Here is a 19,508-nt window from a genome sequence, read left to right on the forward strand (position 1 = left end):
TCTGTACTTTACATATATTTTATCGCATTGTTTAATTTAAAGTTGCTACAAAATTTATCTTCATGTTAATAATGTGCAATGCTGTTCTATTGTACTGAAGAATATTTTAAGACATGAAAGGATAAATTGTTAACATTTTGTATTTCAGAAGTGATCTGACATCTTTGTCGGTAGCAGGTCTACAAAAATTTGTTTCTTGCTCTTAACTTAACTGCTGCAAATTATAAGGACAAACTGTTCAAGGTTTGTATTTGAGAAGTGATTCAACACCTCTGTCGGTAGCAAGTCTGCAAAAATCTGTTTCTTGCTCTTAACTTAACTGCTGCAAGTTCAAAGTTAAACAGGCTGAAAATAAACATATTGATAAACTCCTGTTACCTCCGATAAGGGTGATGCGCTCTATTTCGTTCTTCTCCGAAGCTTTATAAAATATTATGGCTTATCAGAATGAGATAAAATTTACAAGGTAGAGTAAGAACTTAAAAATTCTCTAATGCAGACAAACAACAACGGTCTATTATTTTCCTCTTTTTGCACCTTTTGCAGTTGTTCATTCACTTTCGAAAATATATATTTAATATGAAGAAATTCATACCAGGTTTCTTTTTGTGCAAGGGATGACACAAGCCTCTTAGCATAACAACGTGTTTTAGGCCAATAACGAAACTGAACGAAGTATTTGCCTTCGAAATACTGTGCTAATTAAGAGTCTCTTTAAGTGGACAAAGCTGGCAAATAATGCCGAACATCTGCCTAACATCACTATCATATTTATTACCTTAAAATTTATAATTGCTATTTATAGCGATGCAGTTCAAGTTTTCTCTTCAACCGATCATTAGTATTCTCTATATCTTCCTTGGAATTATTCTCCCACCATGCATCTGTTGCACCGGTGAGTATAAATCCCTTTTTCAAATTTCTTTCGTTTCATCTTTCTGGTGTCGTTTCCTCAAAACCATGACACGAACTGCACATGCTACCTGCTGATCAAAGCAAATAATCTTTAAGCAGACAATCCGCTTTATCTAGCTCAAAATGTCTTCTATTATGGAATAAAAGAAACGAAAAGTCAGTGAAGTTTTGAAATAAAGTGGTTGAATGTGCCTTTTTCATCAGTGAAAATAAGAACTTATGTCGAGTGAGAACAAACTAAACGATTTATTTTTTTGCCTACCACAGACAACGATAGGCGACTCATCAAATTCAAGGACCCAATACCGAACATGGCCATGAAAAATCGCGCGATCAAAAGTGCAGAGGTGCCAAACGAAGGGAGCTGCAGAATAATGTGTTTGATGGAGCCTAATTGTGTGTCCATCAATGTTGGACCTGTTGCAGGAGGAAACCAAAAATGCGAGTTGAATAACGCCACGGAGGAAAACCATGCTCCATTTCTTCTCGTGAACAATCCGGGTTACACATATCTTGCAATCGAGGTAACATTTCACATTCTTACGAAAGTAAGAAGGTAGAAGAGATTGTTTCATTTTCTGAGGCTAAAGTGATCTTATTCTTGACATAAAAAAGATCTGCACAAAAGTTTACTTTGGTTTGTCAACAGAATCCATGCAGCATCAGCCCATGCTTAAACAGTGGCACCTGTCAAGCTGGATTCACTTATAAAGGTTTTCGTTGTGTCTGTCGGGAGAGATTCAGTGGACAAACCTGCCAAGTTGAAGGTGAAATTACGTGGGGCAGCCCCTCGTAGTGCGCGAGGAGTTACTCACTCAAGTACCAAAATTGACTTCAAAAACAAAATATTAACCACTGAAGTAAAGCTAAAAAGGAAAAGCCTATTACTGTAACTTTAAATGAATATAGCTGGTAGATATTAAGGAAAGAGAAATTATACTAATAAATGTTCAGAATCAAGTTTTATCAGCCAGAGCAACAGTCAGGAAAGCAAAAAAAAGGAACTAAACATCCAAAAAATCTAAAGTGGGAGTTCTGTTTGTTTTTATGTTTGTTTGTTTTTACTGATTTTCAGTCAAAAGAAACTGCGCAGAAATCTTCAAATCCACGGGTAAACCAACTAACGGTGTGTACACCATTAAACCTGATAATTTGCCTGCCTTTGATGTATTCTGTGACCAAACAACAGCCGGTGGAGGGTGGACAGTGTTCCAGAAAAGACTGAACGGCTCGGTTGATTTCTACCGCGACTGGAACGACTACAAACATGGCTTCGGTGACCTGAAAAGTGAATTTTGGTTGGGACTGGACGAGATTCACCGGCTGACTTCAGATAATAACAGTATGCTGCGTGTGGACTTGGAGGACTTCGAAGGGAATACGCGTTATGCTGAGTATAACTTGTTTGGTGTTATGAGTGAGAAAGACAAGTACAAGCTGATCCTTGGCTCTTATTCAGGTAAAACTGTCATTCCGTCGCTTCTATTCTAGTCATTCTTAGAGGGGGAGGGGGGTGGGGAGGAGAGTGCTGAATAATGTAAATATGCTTAACATATTTTACATCAATAGCTTTGGAAGACAAAAAAGTAATGTCAGTTCATCGATATGCAATCCTGAACAACGCATACCGGACGTTGATTAGTCCAAAGGTATTTGCCGGTGGATCATATGCAGCTAACCTGACTAACTAATCCAACTCTGATGAGTGCCTCGGCAAACATATTCATCGGCATCATCATATTGAGTGATTCAATCCCTAGAATCTTCGACATGAATCATAGATATTACTAACAATACTTTTACTCCATATCATTATGGTTAAATTATACTTATCTGATATTTCAAGGTTTCTTTTGAATTACGAACTGCTCATTGTCGGTCAAACGTAATGCTCATAGTGCGGATTGTTTTGTCAGGAAATTCTGGTAACTCTCTTGCTCTACATCGCGGTATGCCGTTCAGCACTAAAGATCAAGATAATGACAATCAGGGAGGTCGCAACTGCGCCATTAGGTTCAAAGGAGCCTGGTGGTACGAGAGGTGTCACCACTCAAATCTCAATGGTTTATATCATCGTGGCAATCACCCCTCCTTTGCTGATGGAGTGAACTGGAAACACTGGAAAGGATATCATTACTCTGTAAAGAGAACCGAGATGAAAATAAGACCAGTGGATTTCTGAACTGTCATGTTTATGGCACAACAATGATACAGTACCAACTTAACAAAGGAAACGAGTGTCTTCATCAAGTCTTTTCAGCATGTAATAGTCACTCTAAAATTGGAGCTTAGCGAAATGTTCTCCAGGTTTTCTTACTTAATCTTCTTTGTGCGTGTTTTTTTTCAAAACAGGAATAGTTGATTCTGTAGAATCAGCCAGTTAAACAGTGATAACAATAATAATAATAATAATAATAATAATAATAATAATAATAATAATAATGACTTAATCTGTGTAGCGGTACATGCAAAAAGTTCCTTATTGTAGTTGGAAATTGACAGCTAATCATAAGTAGCTCTGAAAAAACGCGTCTTTAATCTTTTCTCCGAAAACAGAAAGTAGAAAACTCAGTTTAAGGTTTATGGGTGAGACATTCTATATCCTGGGGGCAGAGGCTGAAAAGACCCTGTCTCCATAAAATTTAAGGTGGGTCTGAGGTATTCACAAAAGTTATGCTCGAATCTCAACGGCTTGTATCATCATGGCCATCACGCCTCCTACGCTCCTACAATCTCGGTTATACAAGTTTTGATTGTTCAAATTTTTTACTTGTCTTTTCACTTAACGGAACACAAAGCGATCACACAGTCTTCATTTTTTCTAAGTCAATATCAGAAGAGTAAACCGAGCCGCTAATTCAGTTCTAGTTCCCTTTGATTTCTATAACGAAACTCCAAACAATTACCCAAAGTTCTGGTGTACACTGGAATGCAGTAACGTAATGTCGAAAATTCTAAAATGCTTTATATGTTGTTTTTATTTGTATTTTCTTAGCATTGGTTAAAGTAAATACCTTGCGCTGTTATTGATAATCATATTGCACTTTTAATCATAAGAACACATTGTCACGCCTAAGGTCCATTTTGTAGATATGGCTCATCAGGTCATTATGTTACAAAGTGAGTTTGTAGAAATAAATGTAGGGATGAGTATTGACTGTTATTTTTTGTAATATTTTTGGGTCATATCGGTCGTTTCGTTTTGGTCGATAGGTTCGTTTTGTTAGGATGGTTTTGTTTCGGTCATTTCGGTGGTTTCACACGTTTCTTTTCGTTTTGCTGTTTTGGGTTTCAGTCAATGTCAATAATTTCCATGGTATCATTTCTTCATCCTGGTTGTCTAAGAGAAATGAAGTTTTCAGCTAACAGAGTGAAAGAAGAGAAGTAATGCAGTACAAACAGAGGGTGGAAAACCTGCTTTTATTTAATTATTTTACAGAACTATTGCTTCTGTCTAACTTCTCGAGTGATTTTGTCGAGAGCATTTTTTGCAAGACGTGTTTTAAATTGGAAAACCATAACCTTACATATATCACCATAACAAACTTCGGAGGAAAACGCGACACATTGTGTAGTTCTAAAAATTCATATTTTCATAAACTTTCAATTTAAAAGATATAACACTCAGATTATCTCCAGGGAAAATAGGACAACAGTGTGTAGTTCTAAAACTTCTTACATGTCCCGCTGAAAGTGTTTTGACCGAATAATTTGCAGCTTTGTTTAACAGTTAGACTATCTGCATAACGTTTTCAAAACATTCTACTGGATTTAGTTATAGAATTCATATTTTCATTTTCAACTTGAAAAACGTGAACCTGTCATAATCTATCACAACACATATCACCAAGGAAAATAGGATCACGTTGTGTAATTTTAAAACTTCTTACATGTCTCGCTGAAAGTATCTTAACCAAATAATTTGCATAAGAGTTAGTTATGTATTTCGGAACATACTACTGGATTTTCATAGAAATATTTCATTGACTGTCATATCCAGTGGAACTAATGATGAGACTTCGCAGTCATTTAGATTTAAACACAAAAGCTTTGACCATATGGCTAACAACAATTAGAACAGCTGAACAGGAACAAGGACTGTGGCGTGTAAAAAAGTGGTTTTGTTTTGTAACCATAGTTACAGAAGTTCAAACAGTTCTATAAATTGAAGAAAAGCACGACACCATAAAGTTTTCATTATTGATACCCTCAAGAACAAAACCAAGTAGGAAAAACACTTTTTCACCCAGAAGGTAAGAAATATATTTCTGTGAGCTACTTATCTACATTTCTTAAACCAAGCCTTTCTTGCTCAGACCAACTGTATTGATTTCAGAAATGATCAAGAAAAATTTTGATTAAATTTCTGTCAATTCAGCCACACGATATTTCACATTCTGTCTCACCCTTCTGGTCAAAGTTGTTACAAATTTGAAAGTTTTTAGGTTGAAGTTCTCAAATATCATCCGAAAGTCATAGAATGCTTGTGACCTGTCTAACTAAGATAAAATCGGGTGATGTTTAATGCTAACTACCCTGTTCAACTACTATGAGTAAAAAGAGCCATAAAACATTTAGTCCTCTGTACTTTACAAAAATTTTATCACATTGTTCAATTTAAAGTTGCTACAAAGTTAATCTTCATATTAATAATGTGCAATGCTGTTCTATCGTACTGAAGAACATTTTGAGATAAAAAAGGATAAATTGTTAACATTTTGTATTTCAGAAGTGATCTGACATCTTTGTCGGTAGCAAGTTGCAAAAATTTGTTTCTAACACATTGATAAACTCCTGTCATCTCCGATAAGGGTGATGTGCTCTATTTCGTCCTTCTTCGAAGCTTTATAAAATATTATGACTTATCAGAATATGATGAAATTTACAAGATAGAGTAAGAATTTAAAAATACTCCAATTTTGCGCCTTTTGCAGCTGTTGACTCACCTACGAAAATGAATATTTAATATAAAGAAATTCCTATTAGGTTTTTTTTGTGCAAGGGATGACACAAGTCTGTTAGCATAAGGTGTTTTAGACCAATAACATAACTGAACGATTTGCCTTCGAAATATTGTGTTAATTAAGAGTCCCTTTAAGTGGACAAAGCTGACAAATAAAGTCAAACAGCTGCCTAACATTTGTCAACTTTCAAATTTACAGGAAAACGGGAAAGTTTATATTTTGGGACGCTCACTGTCATATTTTTCACCTTGAATTTACCTTGAATCTATTTACAGCGATGCAGTTCAAGTTTTCTCTTCTACCGATCATTGTTATTCTCTATATCTGCCTTGGAATTATTCTCCCACCATGCTTCTGTTGCACCGGTGAGTATAAATCCCTTTTTAAATTTCTTGTGTTTTTCCTTTCTGATGTCGTTTCCTCAAAACCATGACACGAACTGCACATGCTACCTGCTGATCAAAGCAAATGATCTTTAAGCAGGCAACCCGCTTTATCTAATTCAAAATGTCTTCTGTTATGGAAAAGAAGATACAAAAAAAGTCAAATTTCAAAAAGACCTCACCACATGCACATACTTGGCTCAAAATGATGAATTAAAACAAAGGATTCACAGATATCGCAGGAAGGTGATGAACGCTATGAAAATATTCTTGATATATTTTTAAATATTTTCTTCCGCTCATTAATTCACAGTCAAAGATTAATTTTTGGTAATGAAAGCCTCCCAGTTACGTTGAATTTTCAAGAGATGAGAATCACCTTTTAGGAAATTCGTCAGGGTCCTAATGCAGTATAGTTTCATCAGTGAAAATAAGAAATTTTCTCGAGTGAGTGAAAACTAAACGATATATTTGTTTTGCCTACCACAGACGACGATAGTCGACACATCAAATTCAAGGACCCAATACCGAACATGGCCATGAAAAGTCACGCGATCAAAAGTGCAGAGGTGCCAAACGAAGGGAGCTGCAAAGTAATATGTTTGATGGAGCCTAATTGTGTGTCTATCAATATTGGACCTGTTGTAGGAGGAAGCCAAAAATGCGAGTTGAATAACGTCACGGGGGAAAACTATGCTCCATTTCTTCCCGTGAACAATCCGGGTTACACATATCTTGCAATCGAGGTAACATTTCACATTCTCAGGAAACTAAGATGGTAGAAGAGATTGTTTCATTTTCTAAGGCTAAAGCGATCTTATTCTTGACATAAGGAAGGTCTGCAAAAAAGTTTTCTTTGTTTTGTCAACAGAATCCATGCAGAAGTAGCCCATGCTTAAACAATGGCATCTGTCAAGCTGGATTCACCTATAAAGGTTTTCGTTGTGTCTGTCAGGAAAGATTCACTGGAGAAACCTGCCAAGTCAGTGAAGGTGAAATGACTGGATTGTGTGGGCCAGTCTCGCGTGTAGTACGCGAGGAGTTACTCACTAGAGTCCAAAACTTGATTTCAAGAACAGAATATTAACCACTAAAGTAAAACTAAAAAGGAAAAGCCTATTATTTAACTTTACATGAATATAGCTGGTAGATATTAAGGAAAAAGAAATGGTCCTAGTTAATGTTCAGAATTAAGTTTTATCAGCCAGAGCAACAGTCAGGAAAGCAAACAAAAAGCACTCAACATCCAAACCATTTTAAATGGGTGTTTTGTTTGTTTTTTTGTTTTTACTGATTTTCAGTCAAAAGAAACTGCGCAGAAATCTACAAATCCGCGGGCAAACCAAATGACGGTGTGTACACCATTAAACCTGATAATTTGCCTGCCTTTGATGTATTCTGTGACCAAACAAAAGCCGGTGGAGGGTGGACAGTGTTCCAGAAAAGATTGAACGGCTCGGTTGATTTCTACCGCTACTGGAACGACTACAAACATGGCTTTGGTGACCTAAAAAGTGAATTTTGGTTGGGACTGGACAAGATTCACCGGCTGACCTCAGATAATAACAGCATGCTACGTGTGGACTTGGAGGACTTTGAAGGGAATACTCGATATGCTGAGTATAACTTGTTTGGTGTTATGAGTGAGAAAGACAAGTACAAGCTGATCCTTGGCTCTTATTCAGGTAAAACTGTCATTTCGTCGCTTCTATTATAGTCATTCTAGGAGGGGGAGGGGGGTAGGGGGGGGGCTGAGTAATGTAAATATGCTCAACGTCTTTACATCAAGGGCTTTGGAAGTAAAGAAAAATGCGTAACCTCAGCTCATCGATATGCAATTCTAGACAGCGCTTACAGGAAGTTGATTAGTACAAAGGTATTCACCGATGGCTCATGTGCAGTTAGCCTGACGAAGTAATCCAACCCTGATGAGTGCCTTTGCAAACATATTTATTGGCATTATCAGATTTAGTGATTCAATCCCTAGAATCTTCGACATGAATCATAGATATTACTAACAATACTTTTACTCCATATCATTAAATTATACTTATCTGATATTTCAAGATTTCTTTTGAATTACGAACTGCTCATTGTTGGTCAAACGTAATACTCATAGTGCGGTTCGTTTTGTCAGGAAATTCTGGTGACTCTCTTGCTCTACATCGCGGTATGCCGTTCACCACTAAAGATCAAGATAATGACAATCATAAAAGTCACAACTGCGCCATTAAGTACCAAGGAGCCTGGTGGTACGAGAGGTGTCACCACTCAAATCTCAATGGTTTATATCATCGTGGCAATCACTCCTCCTATGCTAATGGAGTGAACTGGTTTCACTGGAAAGGACATCATTACTCCTTAATGAGAACCGAGATGAAAATAAGACCAGTGGATTTCTGAACCGTCATATTTATGGCACAACAATGATACAGTACCAACTTAAAAAAAAACACACTCGTCTCAATAAAGTTTTAGTTGGGTCTGAGGTATTCACAGGATTTATCCTCGAACCTCAATGGCTTTTATCATCATGGCCATCACGCGTCCTATCTTGGTTATACAAGTTTTGATTCTTTAAATTTTTGACTCGTATTCTCACTTGACGGAACACAAAGCTATCACACAACCTTCATTTTTCTAGTTCAATATCAAGAATAAACCCAGTCGCTAATTCAGTTCTAGTTCCCTTTGATTTCGCTTACGAAACCCTAAAAAATTACCCAATGTTTTGACTCTAAAGAACGCTATCAGAAAAACAAATATTTGAAGTTTTAGTGTACACTGGAATGCGTAACGTAATGTGGATGATTCTAAAATGCTTCATATATTGCTTTTATTTGTATTTCCTTAGCTTTTGTTAAAGTGAATACTTTGCACTGTTATTGATAATCATATTGCACTTTTAATCATGAGAACACATTGTCACGCCCAGGGTCCATTTTGTAGATACGGCTCATCAGGTGATTATGTTACAAAGTGAGTTTGTAGAAATAAATGTAAGGATGAGTAGGTGAAATATGTTTTGTTTTATTCCCCCTAGCCTCGGAGCCATTTTAGAATTTTGATATATTGAAAGTGGCCCATTGGATCGCTTGTGATCATTGGTTTGCAGGCTGAAGGAGGACTCCTTACAGCTTTACTTACTTATAAATGATTAAAATCTATGAGACATAAAAGTTTTCGGTTTTTCCCAATTTCAGCACGATGGGGAACGAAATTAAGATACTAAGGCCATTCTTTTGGCTCGTTCTGCGGCTATGGCGTGTAAGGTTTTCAATTTAGACGTGAGTTTTTCCATATCTTTAGGTACACGCCCCAGGTACTGAAGAATCTACTGGTAGGTTTCCACCATCCACGCTCTGAAACTCATGGCTTCATGAAAAATAAATACGAAAAATAATTTTTCGTATTTGGTTTTGTTCTTGGAGGTATCATGATAGTAAAAACTTTATAGTGATGTGCTTTCCTTTAGAGAACCGTTTGAACTTCTGTAACTATGGTTACAAAACAAACCGCTGTTTATACGCCCAATCCATCTTCCCGTCCAGCTGTTTTTTTTTTGTTAGTCGTCGGATCAAAGCTTTTGTGTTTAAATCTGAATTTATTGGGGAAAAGGTGACATCTTGCAGAAAAAAAATTATTTCATCCTTTAATGCTTTAACCTGTGCAACAGACGTCTCCATCCAATTTTGCAACTCTCTCATCTTATTTCGGACACCTCTGATTTAAGACACTTGGGTCTGGTGTTGAACTTTTCCCTCGGGAAATGGAGCAGGGTTAACAAAGGTAGCAGGATGTTAGGGGCAGGGGGAGTAACTAAAGAACCAGAGAAGCAAGGGGTGCATTAACTACATACGGAAAAGCAACAAATCAGGAGTTAAAAAATAATAAATTTGATATATTAAACAATTTGTTTAGTATTATCAACTTTGTTAAAATATTTTTCTATAATTGTAGAGATTTAAGTTACAGTGTCACTGTATGCAAGAACATCAAATGCATACAACTCTTCCAATGTTATATCTTTAAAAATTAATAATTTAAGAACATCAAATGCATACAACTCTTCCAATAATGTTATATCTTTAAAAATTAATAATATGATTAATATAAGTAAATAAAGCTGACTGAATTTCTGACTTTAAAAGAATGACTCACAGATATTTTTGAAAAAGATACCCAAATTTTCTTCTCCCTTGCTCACTTAATTTTAATCATTTTAATTTTTACCCAAAGACACATTCTTGCTCATAAGACACCATTTTCTCTTTCCTATTAATCATTTAAGTCCCAAGAACAAGATAGACTTTCTGTAATTTCCAGGAAATTAGACTGAAGTGATAACTTGTCTGTGAGTAGTGCATGTACATAAAATTAAAAGGTTCAGCTTTTTTATTTTTTAGGCAAAATTTACATTTTCAGTAATAAATACCAAAATTTAAAAACATCATACAAGTATTGATGTATGCTGAAGAGGTACTAAATTACAACCTAGAAGAAATTAAGTTGATTTTTTTCATCAAGCAAAACCTGTGACACTTTGTGTGAAAATAATAGCTGGACAGTATAAAAGCAAATGACTTGACAACATTAGTTACAGACACATTAAAAAACAATAAGCGAGACAATGCAAAAGACAGCAAATTAAAATGAACAAGAACAAAGTTGTCCAAAAATAAAAAAAAAAATTGCTAGTCTCTAGGAAGCTCGATGCAATCTAAATACTGAGAAACTTGATCAGCAAGCTCCTTATTTCCAGCAGCCAATATACGACGTGCCATCAAATCCAGAGGCTTACCTGTTGCAAGAAAATGTTTTATATTAATGTAAGATTTTAAAAGGTTAAGATCATGAAAACTATTAAGTTATAATTATAATTCTGCAACTTGCTACAAGATGAGTAAATGCTGGTCACCAAATTAGCACTTACATAGCAAATTTAATTGCCAAAATTTAGCTAATTGTCATGGCAATCAACAATGGTCGAAGCTTGATATGAATCTTCAATGCAACCAAAATACTTTATAGTAAATATTTATGCAAGAAATCGGGTTGTAAACACATAACATATTTAAAAACCTGAAGGATCCAGTGTGACTCCACCAGCTTCTTCCACAATTATTCCTGCTGCTGCAATATCCCAGACATGGATACCACATTCATAATACAGTTCTGCCTCACCACTGGCCACAGAGCACATGTTAAGGGCAGCTGATCCCTGTAGTCTGATGCTGGATAAAATAAAAATATATAATCTCTTAATTAAAGTGATTTACTTTTATGTATAGATGTCTTTCTATTAATCTTTACCTGTGAACTGCAATGGGCTTCTCTGCAAGCCTTCTGAGATTTGACATCACAACATTTATGATTTCAGGATCCCTTGAAGAGCCCAGTTCCGTGATAACAAGAGCTTTGCTTAGATCTGTGGAATAAAGTGGGTTGAGATTTGTGACATCAAATGTAACCAGGGAGCAGTGATGTTCCATTCATCCATCTGCCCCTATAGCAGCTCTGTTTAAACATCTACCACAGAGACGGCCATACTTTGGCTGTGCACTGAGACTCTTTTTTACCACATGAATCAGGTGATCGAATAATGCAGCTTACAGGACAATGGGCTAAAACTGACCTTGGTCAAAGAGTCGGTGGAGAGAAGCAATGTAAAAATGTAAAAGTTAAGTGTCCAAGATTGTAACACAATGACCCACCCTAATCTTGGACCTAAGGGTATGTAAAGGTTTGCCTTGAGCTAAGTATCAGTCCATCTCCAGGTTACCCTCCCCCCCCCCCCCACTTGAATTTCATTAGGTTTCCCTGACAATACACCAATACCCGTTTCCACTCCTAGGTGGAGAGGGGCACTGTGAGAATAAAGTGTTTTGTCCAAGAACACAATTCAATGACCGGCCAGGTCTCAAACTAAGACCGCTAGACCTTGAGTCCAGTGCACTGACTGAATAAGGCCACTGTATCTTCTGAGCTTTTGATCCAGAGTCCATGGTAATACAAATTATGCCACGGTGTCTCCTACAGATTGATTAGAATAAATAACAAAACCTTCTTCTTCATCATTATCTCCTTACTATATTTAACAATTAAGTTTACCTGTTACACTTGAGCAGTGAATTTTCTTTCCATTACAAAATGCCCCAGTGCCTCTTCTTGCAGTAAACATCTGATCTTTAATTGGATTGAATACTACCCCAACCTCCATCTAATGGAGAACATTAATTTTAAGTCTGTCACTGAACAATATGCACCTTTCAATAGCACAAAAATTCTAAACTTAAAGCCTAACTTATATTCATGTTGTTTGCTGCAATCTGTGCTTGCTGTAATCAACATCAATATGTCTATTGTAAACAGAAACAAACAAACAGTGGAACCTGTATTAGGTGGTCACCCAAAGGGTGAGTACTTATAAATGTTGACCACTTAATACAGGTTCCACATAGATGAGGGGTATTGGAGAGTTTTAGATGCACATTTGGAGTGTTAACTGCAAACATCAAACTGCAGCCAGCAGTTTTTGGTTAGAAGTAAGAAGTCTAAAGACTTTCAGCTTTTTAGATCGACGTCAGATTTCACCTGAAAAAATCAACATACATGCCACCATCTTGAATTACACAAAGGATGGAGGTCCTTCATTTCACACACAAGATGTCCCTGGTGAAAATCTTTCAAGGATCTTTAAGGATCTTACAAGATCTTCATGAGGACCTTTGAGGATCCTCTTGAGGATCTTCATGAGGATCTTCAAAATTCTTGTTAAGATCTTCAAGGATCCTTCATTTTCTTGCCAAGATCTTCAAGGATCTTTCATTTTCTTGCCAAGATCTTCAAGGATCTTTCATTTTCTTGCCAAGATCCTCAAGGATCTTTCATTTTCTTGCCAAGATCTTCAAGGATCTTTCATTTTCTTGCCAAGATCCTCAAGGATCTTTCATTTTCTTGCCAAGATCTTCAAGGATCTTTGATTTTCTTGCCAAGATCTTTGAGGATCTTTGACTTTCTTGACAAGATCTTTAAGGATCTTTCATTTTCCTGTCAAGATCCTTGAAGATCTTTACATGAACTTTGAAGATCCTTTAAAGATCTTTGAAAATTCTTTGAGGATCTTCCAAATTCTTGTTAAGATCTTTGAGGATCTCTCATTTTCTTGACAAGATCTTCAAGGATCTTTTTGAAAATTTTGAAGATCCTTAAAGATCTTGGAAAGAAAATAAAAGACCCTTAAAGATCTTGGCAATAAATTTGAAGATCTTGGCATAAAAAAGAAAGATCCTTGAAGATTTTGACAGCCAAATTAAAGATCTTTGCAAGAGATTTGAAGATCCTTAAAGATCTTGACAAGAATGTCAGTGAACCTTGAAGATCCTGGCAAGGAAATGGAAGATCGTTGAAGATCTTAGCAAGAATGTTATAGAACCTTCGAAATTTTGACAATAAAATAAGCATACTTAAATCCTCATACTAAGTTAAAAAGAAAAATTGAACCAAACATAAAAAAATGAAGATAAAACTTTTTTTTATTGCTAAACGAGAATTACCCATACTCTTCTAGTAGGACTACTTCTACACTATTTCTGTTCAGACTTTAGGTTAGTACTAAGATTTTCATTTTCCAAAAAATCTGGCAACAGTCCAGCTCAAAGATAAGAAGACCTAAATATATGTGTTAAACTTGTCTAGGACTAGACTTATGACCAGAATCAGACTACTCTTACAGAGGGGGTAAACATGAAAAAAAGGCAAACAAGAGTACTTCAATGACTATATTTCTGAACCATATTAACCTATATACCAAAGGAAAGCTTAGGAATCACACATACTGAATATAACTAATATGTTGCCCTAAACTAATTTGTTATTTGACATCAGATCAATTTGTCCACCACATGGTGTGAAAAACCTAGGTAAACTTAAGAAAAGATAACTGCACAAAGATTGCATGAAATCAAGTGTTTTTAGTGTCAAAACAAAGTACTAGGGTCGTTCTTTTGGATGAGCTGAGGAACTTTTTGAGTCGTTTATATTATGGGCACAATGCCCGTTCAAAGTTCACCGAGATTATTAGGTGAGTTATTCCACAACATCTTACTTAAAATTCAGCTTATAGAGAAACTGTCAGCTTATCCAACTCAACTCAGTAAGAGGATACAGCCCTGAAAACTTCAGATTAATTGAACTAATACATCCTGAGGTACAAAATAAGTGTTTTCGGGAATTCATATGACAACCTCTAAAAGAGCTTTTTAAGTTGGTTACACAGAACCAAGTAAATTCACACCTTCTTCAGAAACATGTCCTTCAGTGAGCGTCGAGGAGAATCTCTCTAGATCGATAAGCCTGTATCCTTGTCCCTGTAACACATCATTTGCATCCTCACTCTCCAAGAGCTCAGAGTAAGAATCATTAGGCGAGGATGGCATCTTCATTTTCTTTCCAGAAGTACCAATGAATTCTTTTTATTCAGCCTCACAGTCAGAGCAATCGCGAGACCTGCTTGGAGTTTGATTGACGATTTCGGTTGTTTCTGTCTCTCTTTTCGCTTGTTTCTGAACTCCAGAAAACGCCTTTCCTTTACCTTTATTTCTGTGTACATTTTCCCTTTAGTTCCGACCATTGTCGATGATATTTGCCGTAAAAACGAGCTTCTTATGTTTTTATGCGACCGTTAAAAATCTCAGCGCGTATAAATTCCTATCCCATAATGCAAAACCCTATTTGTGGTCATGTAAGTAGTCACAAAGTTTCCCGAAAGCCTCGAGCATGGCGTTGCTATGCGGTAACCTTCATTACACTCATTGCACAATAATTTTCTGCGAAAATTCCTTGTTGTGTTTGAATTATAAAACAGTGAGCCCTCAATTTACAATTTTGTTATGTTTGAAATTACTTGAGGATTTCAAAGGAACCTAAGTCATAATGCAGAGATGTGGTAGAGATCTTGACATAGTTGCCTTTGAGATCCACATCAAATTCAAAAAGGACCCTTACAAAGAGCTGTACAAAATCATGAAATGAATCTTTTAAAGATATTTGGAAGATCCTTTTCAATTCCTTGAGGATCTTAAAGGATTGTAGAACAGATCATGCAAAGATCTTGACTAGGATCCTTGTAACTCCTAATCAAATTCTTAAGGATCTTAGCAGGATCCCTAAAAGGTTCTTTTGAAGGTCTTTAAAAGATCCTCATTAAATCCTTGAGGATCCTGAAGGATCCTTGAAAAGATCCTGCAAAGATCTTGACTTAAGGATCCTTGTAAGATCCTGATCAAATTCCTAAGGATCCTGGCAAAGATCTTTACAGGATCCTTGAAAGGATCTTTTGTAGGTCTTTAAAAGATCCTCATTAAATCCTTGAGGATCTTGAAGGATCCTTGAAAAGATCTTGCAAAGATCTTGAGTAGGATTCTTGTAAGATCCTGATCAAATCCTTAAGGATCCTTGCAAAGATCTTAATAGGATCCTTGAAAGGATCTTTGGAAGGTCTTTAAAAGATCCTCATTAAATCCTTGAGGATCTTGAAAGATCCTCAAAAAGATCCTGCAAAGATCTTGACTAGGATCCTTGCAAGATCCTGATTAAATCCTTAAGGATCCTTACAAAGATCTTGAAAGGATCCTTGAAAGGATCTTTTGAGGGTCTTTGAAAGATCCTTGCTAAATCCTTGAGGATCTTGAAGGATCCTTGAAAAGAACTTTGCGAGGATCCTTATGAGGATCTTTGTAATATCCTTTGAGGATCTTTATCAAATCCTTGAGGATCTTAACAAACGTTTTTGCTTACAAAGATCTTTGAGGATCTTTTACAGATCCTTTAAAGATCTTTTAAAGATCCTTGTCCTTAAGGATCTTTGGCAGGTCTTTGTCAATCCTTGAAGATCCTCAAAGATCCTGTGAGGTTTTTCACCAGGGGTAGCTAAAAGATTAGTTATTAAGAAAATACTTCACTTCACATATATTTATAGAAAATATGTGAGAACTTTCAAACAGGAAGGCAAAAAGCATTAAGGGAGTTCAACTATCTGAAACTGCCTTGCCTGAAGTTCAAACATGGATGGGTAACAGCAAATGCAACCACTAGAGTCTGATCACATGACTCCTAGACTTTTGCAGTCACACATATTCAGAAACAAACATGGATCTAAAACTCCCCATTATGAACAATGATACACAATGCCATGTTATGCCAAAATAAACCAATTAATGTATAGAATCTTGCTCAAAATCACTATTTACTTTCCTTGATTTTGAGAGAGAAACATGGATTAACAATTGCTTGAAAGTTATTCTTAGTTTTATCTGAGTGGTTAAGCTTCTAGTGACCATTCAGTACAGGTGGAAGACAATACAAACAGGCCTTTGGGACTTAGTAAAGGGTGACTGTGACTGCTTAATGAAGGTAACCCCTAAACAGAGACCCAGTGTAGCAAACAGGACTTTAACAACTGACTGCTTAATACTGTGCCACAGGTTCAACTGTCCACTAAATGATTTGAAACTAGTACTAATTGTCCGAAAGTTGTGCTTGAATACACCTATTGCTATTAAACTGGTGGGGTGAAAACATAAAACTGGGCCCCTGTAGTTAAATACTTAATCAAAACAAGACCAACAGGTTTGTACTGAGGGCTTACTAAATGTTATATGAAATTTACCTGTTTATTGATTGCCAGACCAATACAAATAGCTACCATAGGATATCTGAGGAAAAATAATTGTTTGTTGCTTTCACACCATAGTGATTTGAAATGTATATAAAATTACAAGAAATGAGTCATAAGGCTCATCTGTGAGATATAACAGACAAAAATTCATTTGAATCCTTTGTAATTATGACCAGTCCAATGGCTTAATATCAAATAATTTGCTGAAATGACAAACTAAAGAATTTTATTGCATTTGATCAAACAGTTTAAATTTATATTATTTTTTTTTACAGCTAAAGGGAACACCCTGAAAGACATTAGCTACAATTATTCCTTGTGTAAATGACAGATAATTAAAAATTCTTTTTTGTTCCATCCTTTTTAGGGGGGGGGGGGGTTAGTATCATAAAAGGATGTAGCTCATTTTAAAAGATAGCTCAGATGGATTTTTCTGTTTCTGTCTAACCTGTGAACGAAGTTTGTTGTACCATCAATTGGATCAATTATCCACGTAGGATTATCTGTGAGAATACTTTTCTTTCCAGCACTCACTGACTCTTCGCCAATAAAACTGAAAATCACACACAAATCATATGTTTAATTCAACTTTTTGAGACTAAGAAAAACCCAATTTTTTATTTGACTTGTACATGTTTACATACACAAGAACATTGCTCTGAGTCTGTATAGTTTCCTGGTATTAAACCTTTAGCTTCTGATTTCTCCTCACAATATCACCCTCAAATCCAATTTAAAGGTCATAAGAAAAATGTAAATGGAAATGATCACTAATTTAAGATACTCCTGATTGTCAAACAAATTTTCCTTGTCATTACCACAAGAATGAAGAGAGATCAGTGTAAAGAATATGAATACCAATGTTAGGGTGTACAGGGTAAATTGTAGCGAGTATGATATAAGGGTTTCTATAACTTTTTCCTTAAGCAGCTACAGATGGTATTATCAGCAACTGGAAGAGGAGGCATAAAGCCAAGCCTAAGCATGTGAGGCTGCTTGTAGACTATTATAAACAGATGGTGGTAGGAGGTCTTACAGGCAGTAGCAGACTGACAGGAACTGGCTTTTATTGAAACCCCTATTATAACAATGACAGTTATTAATAATAATAATGAGAATAATATATATCAAACACATTACATTCATTTTTATTTAAATCTCAGATTTGATTGGCTCATCATAAACTTGTTTATGACCCACCTAAGGGTTTTTTTATGTTTTCACCCCACCTCAACTCAGTAAATTACTCAATATAATATCATTACCAATGGATATAACATCATTAAGCACAAAAATAACAGCGTCACCTGTGAGATGGGAATTTTTCTGCTAGGGTTCCAATAATCAATTCCTCCACATACTTGTCTGTTTCTGTCACCAAATCTGTTCCACATGACTTTGTGTCAATATTCTTTTCCTTGTGGAAAGCTTCAAACACCACCTAAACACATGAGGTTTGCAAATAAGCTAAAAAAACCTATTAATAAGTAACAAACAAGTGCTGACTTTTTTAAAGCATGGGACAATTCTTTTGTTGACGACTTAGTTTCATCTGAGAACACCAAAATATTTCTAAATGCGTTCCAAAAATTTCCAAAATTGCCTTGAATAGTTTCTATGCAAGTTTCTCTTCAACTACACTCTATTGTTGACTCCCTTCCAAAATCTAAGTTTATTTGGAGGGTACCATGATATTAATTAGAACTCTTTTTTTCAAATGCTAGCTTGGTTTGAGCTTGTTTCTTGTTTTGATTGGAAATTTTAAATCAAGGATGGAAGTCTTTCACTAATCTTGATCTACTGGATGATGGGGTTAACCCTATAACTCCTAAGAGTTATTGGCTTCTAATTTCTCCTTAGTGTATCACCCTTATATATAAAGGATATGATCATCAATTCTAGAATCTCCTGATTTTTATACAAATTCTCCTTGTCAGTGCCATAAGGACTGTAAACAAAAAGTGTGGAGAATATGAATATTAATGTTAGGGTGTAAGGGGTTGGGGTGAAGTCTTTTATCCACTGATGTGAAAATCACAGCTGACGAATAAAAATTGGCTGATATAAGATGCTAGCTACCATTAAAAAAAAACTGTTTGATTTAACTGGCAAAAAGAATTAAAAGAATCAAAGTAATATTTCTTGTCTCCTCTCTCATCGTGCATGCATGACCTTCACGAATTTTGTTTTTCTCACACAATGGTCACCATGATTTGCAAACCACGCCCACTTCTAGTTATCTCCAAGAGGACAACCAATGAATGTAGAACGTGAATTCAAGCCTGATTACTATTCGTTACGTTTACTTAATTTCCACAAGTTTCCCTCAAGGACCTGCTCGAGTACGATGATCAAAACGTATATGGACTATTTTTGCATTGTGTAATTGCGGAGAAATGGGAAATAAAGTATTATTAGATTACCTGCCCTGCCTGTCGTGCTATTTTTACCGCAGTATCAAAATATTCCTGAATGTCTTGTTCACCTGTTTGAACGGAATCGTCCGCCATGTTGAAATTTTTCTGCAAAGCGCCAGGTGGATCATGGGTGAACTAAAGTCACGCCATC

The 19,508-nt window shown here is 36.0% G+C and overlaps 3 protein-coding genes across 3 annotated transcripts; 2 read left to right on the plus strand and 1 right to left on the minus strand.

Annotated features, from left to right (window-relative positions):
• Positions 1-1,226: 1,226 nt before the first annotated feature.
• On the plus strand, positions 1,227-3,097 carry LOC136279687 (microfibril-associated glycoprotein 4-like). The gene is made up of 4 exons (XM_066163624.1): positions 1,227-1,463; positions 1,565-1,682; positions 1,991-2,374; positions 2,832-3,097. The coding sequence occupies exons 1-4, from the start codon at positions 1,227-1,229 to the stop codon at positions 3,095-3,097; spliced, it is 1,005 nt and encodes a 334-aa protein (XP_066019721.1).
• Positions 3,098-6,795: 3,698 nt separating this feature from the next.
• LOC131772342 (microfibril-associated glycoprotein 4-like) lies at positions 6,796-9,056 on the plus strand. The gene is made up of 4 exons (XM_066164183.1): positions 6,796-7,008; positions 7,134-7,254; positions 7,564-7,947; positions 8,400-9,056. Exons 1-4 carry the CDS (start codon positions 6,796-6,798, stop codon positions 8,663-8,665), a joined length of 984 nt encoding a protein of 327 aa, XP_066020280.1. The 3' UTR covers positions 8,666-9,056.
• A 1,882-nt stretch (positions 9,057-10,938) lies between these two features.
• Positions 10,939-19,464, minus strand: LOC131772294 (inositol monophosphatase 1). The gene is made up of 8 exons (XM_059088182.2): positions 19,364-19,464; positions 18,248-18,381; positions 17,389-17,493; positions 16,932-16,977; positions 12,374-12,482; positions 11,576-11,690; positions 11,345-11,496; positions 10,939-11,063 (listed from the first exon to the last, which is right to left on the minus strand). The coding sequence occupies exons 1-8, from the start codon at positions 19,448-19,450 to the stop codon at positions 10,957-10,959; spliced, it is 855 nt and encodes a 284-aa protein (XP_058944165.2). The 5' UTR covers positions 19,451-19,464; the 3' UTR covers positions 10,939-10,956.
• Between the last annotated feature and the right edge of the window lie 44 nt (positions 19,465-19,508).

This window comes from Pocillopora verrucosa, chromosome 3 (genome assembly GCF_036669915.1).
Source record: "Pocillopora verrucosa isolate sample1 chromosome 3, ASM3666991v2, whole genome shotgun sequence".
Taxonomy (NCBI): domain Eukaryota; kingdom Metazoa; phylum Cnidaria; class Anthozoa; order Scleractinia; family Pocilloporidae; genus Pocillopora; species Pocillopora verrucosa.